The sequence below is a fragment of the Cydia strobilella genome, chromosome 13 (assembly GCF_947568885.1).
Source record: "Cydia strobilella chromosome 13, ilCydStro3.1, whole genome shotgun sequence".
NCBI classification, from domain to species: Eukaryota; Metazoa; Arthropoda; class Insecta; order Lepidoptera; family Tortricidae; genus Cydia; species Cydia strobilella.
This window is the reverse complement of record NC_086053.1, coordinates 13,215,225-13,223,381: the sequence shown is the minus strand read 5'-3', so window position 1 is coordinate 13,223,381 and position 8,157 is coordinate 13,215,225. Positions and strand designations below refer to the sequence as shown.

The 8,157-nt window shown below is 35.4% G+C and overlaps 1 protein-coding gene across 1 annotated transcript; it reads right to left on the bottom strand.

Annotated features, from left to right (window-relative positions):
• Nucleotides 1-1,309: 1,309 nt before the first annotated feature.
• LOC134746743 (eukaryotic translation initiation factor 4E-binding protein) lies at nucleotides 1,310-7,291 on the bottom strand. Its single transcript, XM_063681269.1, has 2 exons — nucleotides 7,067-7,291; nucleotides 1,310-2,864 (listed from the first exon to the last, which is right to left on the bottom strand). Exons 1-2 carry the CDS (start codon nucleotides 7,206-7,208, stop codon nucleotides 2,659-2,661), a joined length of 348 nt encoding a protein of 115 aa, XP_063537339.1. The 5' UTR covers nucleotides 7,209-7,291; the 3' UTR covers nucleotides 1,310-2,658.
• Between the last annotated feature and the right edge of the window lie 866 nt (nucleotides 7,292-8,157).

Genomic DNA, 8,157 nt, shown 5'->3' with positions numbered 1-8,157 from the left:
AAATACTTCTATTTTACCAATAAAAGTTTGATTGATTTGATTGATTGATTGAATGTATCTTTGATATATACCTAACTATTAAAGAGGTACAGGTATGAATGTTTGGGCAAATATAGCAGCCCTCAGATTTAATTAAATACTTGGCATTTCATAAGTACATTCATCCGCGTTACTTTCAGGGCCAACATCGAAAAATCGAGAATCTTTATCTGCCTCTCTATCGTCCTTGCATATTCTTGGATTTTCGGTTTTTCGTTGTTGGCAGTAGGTCCTCTGGGTTTGTAGCTTAGCTTCGTAAGCGGTTAGGTAAACACGCAAGACAATTCACGCTTATAGTAACGGCACCAATCATGAAACATAGACTTATTTACTGATGTTAAAATTTCTATCGCTTTGCGCGTTAAAAGTTAAATGTCAAATTCGTTTTTTAAATATAAGATATTGCATACCGGCGAGCCTTGGGGGAGGCCTATGTCCAGCAGTGGACGTCTATCGGCTGACATGATGATGATGATGATACCGGTTTCAATGAATAAATTAAAATGGTATTCTTTTCACCAATCATGGACATTATGACGCCATTTTTTTTTTAAACAGACCAAAATTAGTCAAACCAAAGATAGATATAACTCCGTAATAGATGGATACAGTCTAAGGAAAAAACGTGCCTCGAAAATCACGAAAATTTGATTCTCGATCAGAGGGCGCTACTAGCTTTGGCCTACTGTCGTATAGATGGCGTTGACGGTTTCGTTTGTTATTTAATAATTTTAACGCATATCAGTGAAAGAACATGGGTCAAAATCATAAAAATAATTAATGCAAATAAAAAAATCATTTATCCATATTTAAATAAATTTTATCGTATTTTTATAAATCTTCATTTTAAGTTTTAAGGTGTGTCGATAGATGGCAGTGAATTTACTGGGGTTACAAAATTTACTATGACAGTACCGCTCTATCTTATTATATCCTCATTGGTCAAACTTAAGCAGCTCTATGAGTCTTTATTGATGGTATAAAATGTTGCCAGGCCAGTGTTTAAAAATTGATGTTGAATACTATTATATACTTATTTTACAGGATTTGTGATTTACCTATGTTTCATTACTGGTGCATTCATAATAGGGGTGTTTGCCACAGGTAAGTATAGTTCGACCAAAACATTAATACAGTGTATTCCCGGTTTACTCTAAGTGGTGAGGCCTTTTCATCTCAAATTAATTCCTTAGTAAAATAATTCAGTTTACCTATTGAAATTAGACGTTATTTTTTAAGTATCTACGTATACCAAATGAAACAAAACATACTCATAATATCAACTTTATTAAAAAAAAATTGGCAGTCAATGAAAATTGTAATATCAAATTATCTCAGTAGAATCTGAGTAATAAATTTCAGCCCAATTCGTTAACAGAATATTATATATTTACAATATGTGTTATTAAATGCTTTGGAACAACAATTAACAAAATTTGTCATATTTCACACCTTAACTAATCTAAACTCACGCGAGCAAATTAAAAGGTCACTTTGTGTGGCATCTACATCTCCAAATACAGTAACCCTTTTCATTGCTCATGAGTGATAGCAAAATCAACAATACTTTGCTGTCGTCTCATCATAACTAGTGAACTGGGAGCAATAGTTTGGGGTCGGTCGCGTCTTTTGATAACCTTTTAGGCCCTAACGCGAAAAAAGAAAATCGAAATTTTCTTCTCTGTCCATCTATCGCTCAAACATACAAGTGATAAAGAGGCAGATAACGAAATTTCGATTTTCGTTTTTCGCGGTAGGGCCTCTGATGAAGGATCAAAATCAGCGACAAATAATACCTATCAATTTACTAAAACACGAGTAGTAATGTCACAAGACACAGATTTTTTAATAAATCATTGTTGAATTTATAAATACACATCGCATTATAAGTATATTGAGAACGCAGTCTAAATGTTCGCAACACCACTTCAGAAGTAAATTATAAACTAATTAACTTCTATTCAATGGCACTTGCTGTTTTACTAAATATAAACTAATCGATTAAACTAATTATGCGTCTTACGCCATCTGATACTATTTACAAAACTCCTTTGCCATTTAAAAAAATGTAATCAAAAGGGCAATGGATTGCGTTTTGAACGCACTACCAACGGTTCAGTCACGCTTAAAAAACTATGTTTAAAATCTTAAAACTAATGTATTGATATTAAAACCTTTAAAAATTGTCAGCACGCAATATTTGCAGAAATCACAAATGCTTTGTACAACCTCTGCAATAATCGCCAAAGACAATAATGAGAGCCCGCTGCAAACGCATAAACTGCAAATAATTATATACTTAACTATGACTCCATATTCTTAGCAAAACAGTAGACTCACTGAATATTTATGTAATTGAAGTTACATGTTCATGTTATCCATTTGTGCGCGAAAACAATTACCTCAACTGTACCTACCTGACAATTGAGTTATTGTTATTTAGCTTGCTTAGAATATGAGGTATCTTATGCCTCTTCCACACGACACAACCTTATAGGAATTTCGACATTATCAAAAATCTAATAAAAATACTTCTCATCCTTTGTTTTCGCCTCAAATAAAATTACATCGAGTGTAAAAGTCATAACATTTAAAGGTTTAGAAACTTAATATAAGCTTCTAGAGATCCATGCTAAACGTTTCCTGCGACTCGTCGAACGAGATGGAATTCGAGCGGGTATCTTTTGTTGTCGGCAACACTGATACATTGCCCGCGCCGGGGTTTTTCAACATGGCGGCCGGTAGCGAGCATTTCGGCGGCGTCTGAGAGATGGGAGACTGCCGCAGAGACAACATGAAAGACCTTTCGTAGACTATCCTGGTGCCTGGAAAGAAGAGAATATATCGTAATTATTATAAGTGCTGAGTATCAGTCCTTGATTGTTTAGTTTTCATAATGGTATCTACATAAAAAAAACTAACAAGACGACATGGAACACCAGAGGGTCTACATCTACCGTCAACATCGAAAAATAGAAAAAAGTTGTCTACCTATGTCGCTCGAATATGCAAGAGCGATAAAGAGGCCCTCCCTTAGGAATAAATTAGTAAGTTTTGGTAACATTTAAGCACCGTACAATGTTCAAACTAAGTGCAAAATCTAGGTATTTTATGTAGGTAGTTATTGACCACGGGGCTCAAGCCTTACGACGCAATGTTTACATGCACTTGCACATATTAAAACAAACTATTTCTTGTCTATTTAAACAATCTGTAACTACTATAAACAAAGCAGATAATTATAAACCGCTTGACGTAGATGGCACAACGTGCCTCATTTTATTATACCTTGTCATACAGAAGCATACCGTATAAGTAAGGTCTGAAAGTTTATAATATCTTGTATTGTAGGATATTGTCTGCCTTCAAACTTAGCTTGACCATAACTTTCCCTTTGTCGTCATATCTGCGTGCATATTATCATATCTGTTTCGAACCTGACAGTATCTACCCTTGATAAAGATATTATATCTACAAGCAACCTCTACAAACGTAGGTCATTAGCTGCTATAAATGAAGCTTATCTGCCAATACACAGTGACGTTCAGTATCTTCAGCTCCTAGAATTGCTTTCATTAGATTAGCAAAGTGGTTTGCACACGCAATGTTGTGAGTCTTTGCGCTATAGTGTCCGACCAAATTCTGATTTGCCGAAACGAAAACTTCGGTTCGACAATACTCTGCGTAGACGTCTTGCAAATTATTTGATGAAAGCTATGAAAATCAGATTTATTTCTATACTATTATTTACTGTAGTACCAAAGAGGATAGAATAGGATGTGGTACTGTCATAGTAAATTTTGTAACCACAGTAAATTCACTGCTATCTATCCACACCCTTTAAAACCAAAAATGAAGATTTATAAAAATACGATAAAATGTATTTAAATATGGATAAATGTTTTTTTTTATTTGCATTAATATATTTTATATGATTTGACCTATATCCTTTCACTGATATGCGTTAAAATTGTTAAATAACACACGAAACCGTCAACGCCCTCTATACGAGAGTAGGCCAAAGGTAGTGGCGCCATCTGATCGAGAATCAAATTTTCGTGATTTTCGAGGCACGTTTTTTCCTTAGACTGTATCCATCTATTACGGAGTTATATCTATCTTTGATACTACTCTACATACTGCGGCTTAAGTAGGTAGGTACGCTATTGGTACCATTACATTAGGCATGAAATTCAAGAAAAAAAAATTCATGGCATGATTCAGATATAACAATTGGTTAAGGTTTTTATTATATTATCATACGACCTTGATGATCGCTCACGCTTATTGGTTCTTGCGAAGAGATGCGCGCCAATCACCAAAATAATCGACCAGGGTTTCTATTTGACTATCCAGTAAAATATTATTTCTACCTACGTGTTTGCTTTATATAATAGGCACGTGAAGTTACACCCGTATTTAACACTCTTAACATTTTTAAAACATAAACCCTCAAGTTTAAGGGTCTCCGGCAAGCTCGGTTCTTCATACAAACGTAGTTCCGCTCTCATTTTAAAACAAGTAGCTAGTTTGCTCTGAAACTTTGTACTTTGTGTTTGAAACTTCGTTTGTTTGTGGCTTCAGATACCATAGTTAAAAAAATATAGCGAATTTACGTTTTTCATAAAAAACGTGTTTTTGCTCTATTTCGTTTGTTTTATAAACTGGATCTATATAAACTGATTTCAGGCCTAGATATACCTCATGTCATTCATGTGTAGTTTCATTACAGTCCAGAACGTAGTTTTTAAATGAAAACGGAATTCCGTTTGTATGGAAAGGGCGGTCAGCCGGTCAAGGCTACAGAAATCATGAAAAAAAAAACAAGCGAATGTAATCATAATATCTCTTACGTCAAATAGAGCAAGAACTGTGTAGTACGTATTGTTATTGTGGTTTTATTTGACGCTGTGTTATGTAGTGCCTTTTTTTTACGATAATACGTTAAGTATTGCGCAGTTAACAGTGAGTAGGAAAATAATACGATTTTAACCGCATGGCTTAGCGGAATAAACATTTGATTCAATAAGAGTTTATTGACCACAAAACGTGTGTACCTATAGCAAAGATTAAATGAAAAATAATACCTACAATTGTAATGTAATAAGTTGGTTTCAAATACCGAAATGAAATTTGTTTATACATATTTAACAGCTTTAATGAATTTATCTCTATTCCCGTCATATTTTATTTCCGAGTTGGAAATTTAAGTAACTTTTAAAACTCGAAATAACGGAAATATAAATCAAAATGTAAGGGACACCCAAAGTAAGTTAGCATTAACCTATAAGGCCTGCTTAATAATTTACACGCCTATGTTGGTAAGTAACTCTTGTGAGTGTTAGTTTTAGTTACCATACACATACATGCATAAATCCATTTACGGTATTTACTTTGTAATCAAGCGAGCAGTTTGGGCAGCCTTGGGGCCCGTTTAAACTCGTGACCTCATCAGCATATCGCCCACTGTTGCTAACCTATCGGTACAATAAGAAGAAAGCTAAGCTTGTTGAGAAATCTTTAGTTTTTGTGGATATAGGTACTTACATAAATGAGGTAATAAAAGCAAAGCTCAAAATATCGCCAAATGTCCTTATTACAATACAAAGAAACTCTTTCTTTCTCTTTCTTTTTAGTGCTCCGATACAAAACTTTGCTCACGAGGCATTTATTTTTTTAGCCACAATGCTTACCTGGATCGCATTTTATACAGGCAAGTAGGTAACCAGTAATCTCTAATCTCTGTCTATGTCGCTTTCTAACAAGATATTATAAGTTATAAGACGTTATAGAAAGAGATATATGTATACCCAGAGATGGAAGTGATTAAGGTACAGGTTACAAAGCTTTTGTAAAACGCAATCCTGATGGCTTGCTACCTGGCCTAACTACCTGGCTTTTTTATACCACTCTTCCCCCTTGCTTATTCTTATCTATAGTTTTTACAATAGGAATCGAAGTTTACTTGGCTGTTTTGTTTAGGTACCTACAAATATTTTTGAGGAAAATGTACTGTTAGAGTATATTTTAGTTTTTGGAGTCCATGAACTATGCCTTCTGTGGTTGAAATTGACAATGTTTTGTGTTGTCATACATTTTTAACATTTTTATCTGCGTATGACTGGACACGAAAGAGTCAATGTCACCGATGCCTAAACGTTAAGGACACACAATGACCCATATACTATGTAGCTCACACCTCAAAAGTAGGTCATACCGTATCTTAATCGGTGACATGCAAACCTGTCATTTTCTACCTCGTTAACACTTAATATCATGGTCCACGTGATCACCATAAATAAACCAATTTAACCTAGAATCAAAATAGAGGTGACTAAATAATAATTTACCCAGCCATGTGGCATTACATAACCACATGTGTAAACAACTAAACAGTTGAAGATAACTACCTGACCTTGACGGAAATACGCGTTTTTGCTGCCCAAACTGAATTTGTGTTTCAAATTTGGACATTTATTATTCTCAGACGTTAAACTTGATTCTACTTCGAAGCGGAATAAATCGTTTTATAATTCGTTTCACGTTGTGTACCTAATTGAAGATTCCAAGCAGGGTTTAAAGTTAAGTGTAAATAAAATATGTGTAATTATAAATTCTTATTAAGTAAGTCATGTCGTAAGTGTCGTAACTATTGAGGTATATTGAGTCGATTTGTTCGCTACTTACTTTGAGCAAGTTCTTGTGACAAAAGTTCGATGTCGCATCTTACGCCCGTTACAATTCAGCCCCTCTCGGGTTAATACGGCTAATAGACAAATGCATCCTGAGGTCACTGACCTAATCAATTTAGCAACATGAACTATATACACCTAGCAACATATATTAGGTATAACCGTGTCAACAATCTAGACAACTTTATCGCGGAAAGATAGGTATTGAGCGCGAGCCAAATCGCACAGATAAGCGACAAAATAATCTAGCTAACCTACCTCAAATAATGAGTTTTATATTTGAAATGGCATTTTGTACTTTAATGATATTCAAAAATGTAACAATTACAAATTACCTCCAGGGGTAGTGGAATATATGGTGCCTCCAGGCGTGCTGGAATAAACATCAGGCATCTGCGCCGGGTCCGAGATTAGCACCCGCCTCGTCGGGATCGACTGGCTGTGCGTCGCTTGCCTAGCAATAGGGGACGCGGACATTGTCTTATTTTTTTTTCTGGTAAACTTCAAAATTCACACACTTGCACACTGTCGGAGGAGGAATGAGCGACTGAGCCGAGCGCTGGCGGGGCCTAAAATAAATACGTTTACCGGCGAACCGAACAACGCGCACGTATAGGAGACGTGTCGCACACTCGCGCCTCGCATCAAAACACGCTGAGATTATTCGATAGATGTTACAGTGATTACGGGAGGTGAACCTCTGTGAGACTAATATAACTAGTACATGATCCCCTTCCAAGTGTAACCTTATTACCTTGCGGGGTAGTTCCTCCTATAATAGTTCGTTGTTTTAGCATTATAAAGAAGGTAAGCGATCTTGACGTGTCTTTTTATTAAAAATCACTTTTGAAAAATAAGTCACAGTAAATATGTTACAATTATAAATCACGATCGTTTATATTATTTTGCTTTCATAAGTAATATAAACTAATTTTTTTAAAGCGTTTTTCAATATTTTTCAATAAAAAGAACCTTATTATTTCTAATGCTAAACAAACAAGCTACTTATATTGACAAACGTCCAAGGACTAAGAGTAAGTACGTACCTCTGTCAGGTCCCCCGGAAGGGCAGTTAGAAAGAAAACTGAAGCTAGCGGAGTAGTTGGCATTATAATAACGTTTTCATATAAATAGTTACAAGCTCGTTGGAAGTTCCATGGAATTTTACTTTGGTACAGACATACCTATTTGTTTACATCACTCAGTCGACTGTCGCGTCTACAGACACGTGGCATACACCATCTGTGTTCACGCACACTCGCGTCCCCAATGTTACGATTACCCACACACCCACGCCGAATCTGCTATATGCGTAGTTTTTGCAAAGTTTAAAACAGTGTAAGTTATGTGTTGATTAATTTATATTCGTGAATTGTTATCGTGGGGCTTCAAGGATGGGCTAAATAGACTAGCTTCTTATATTAAA

Bases quoted from the DNA above. Each gene is read 5' to 3' on its own strand.
- LOC134746743 (XM_063681269.1), bottom strand. From the start codon at position 7,208: ATGTCCGCGTCCCCTATTGCTAGGCAAGCGACGCACAGCCAGTCGATC. The intron at 2,865-7,066 runs GTAATTTGTAAT...TCTTCTTTCCAG, and splicing joins ATATTCCACTACCCCTGGAG to GCACCAGGATAGTCTACGAA.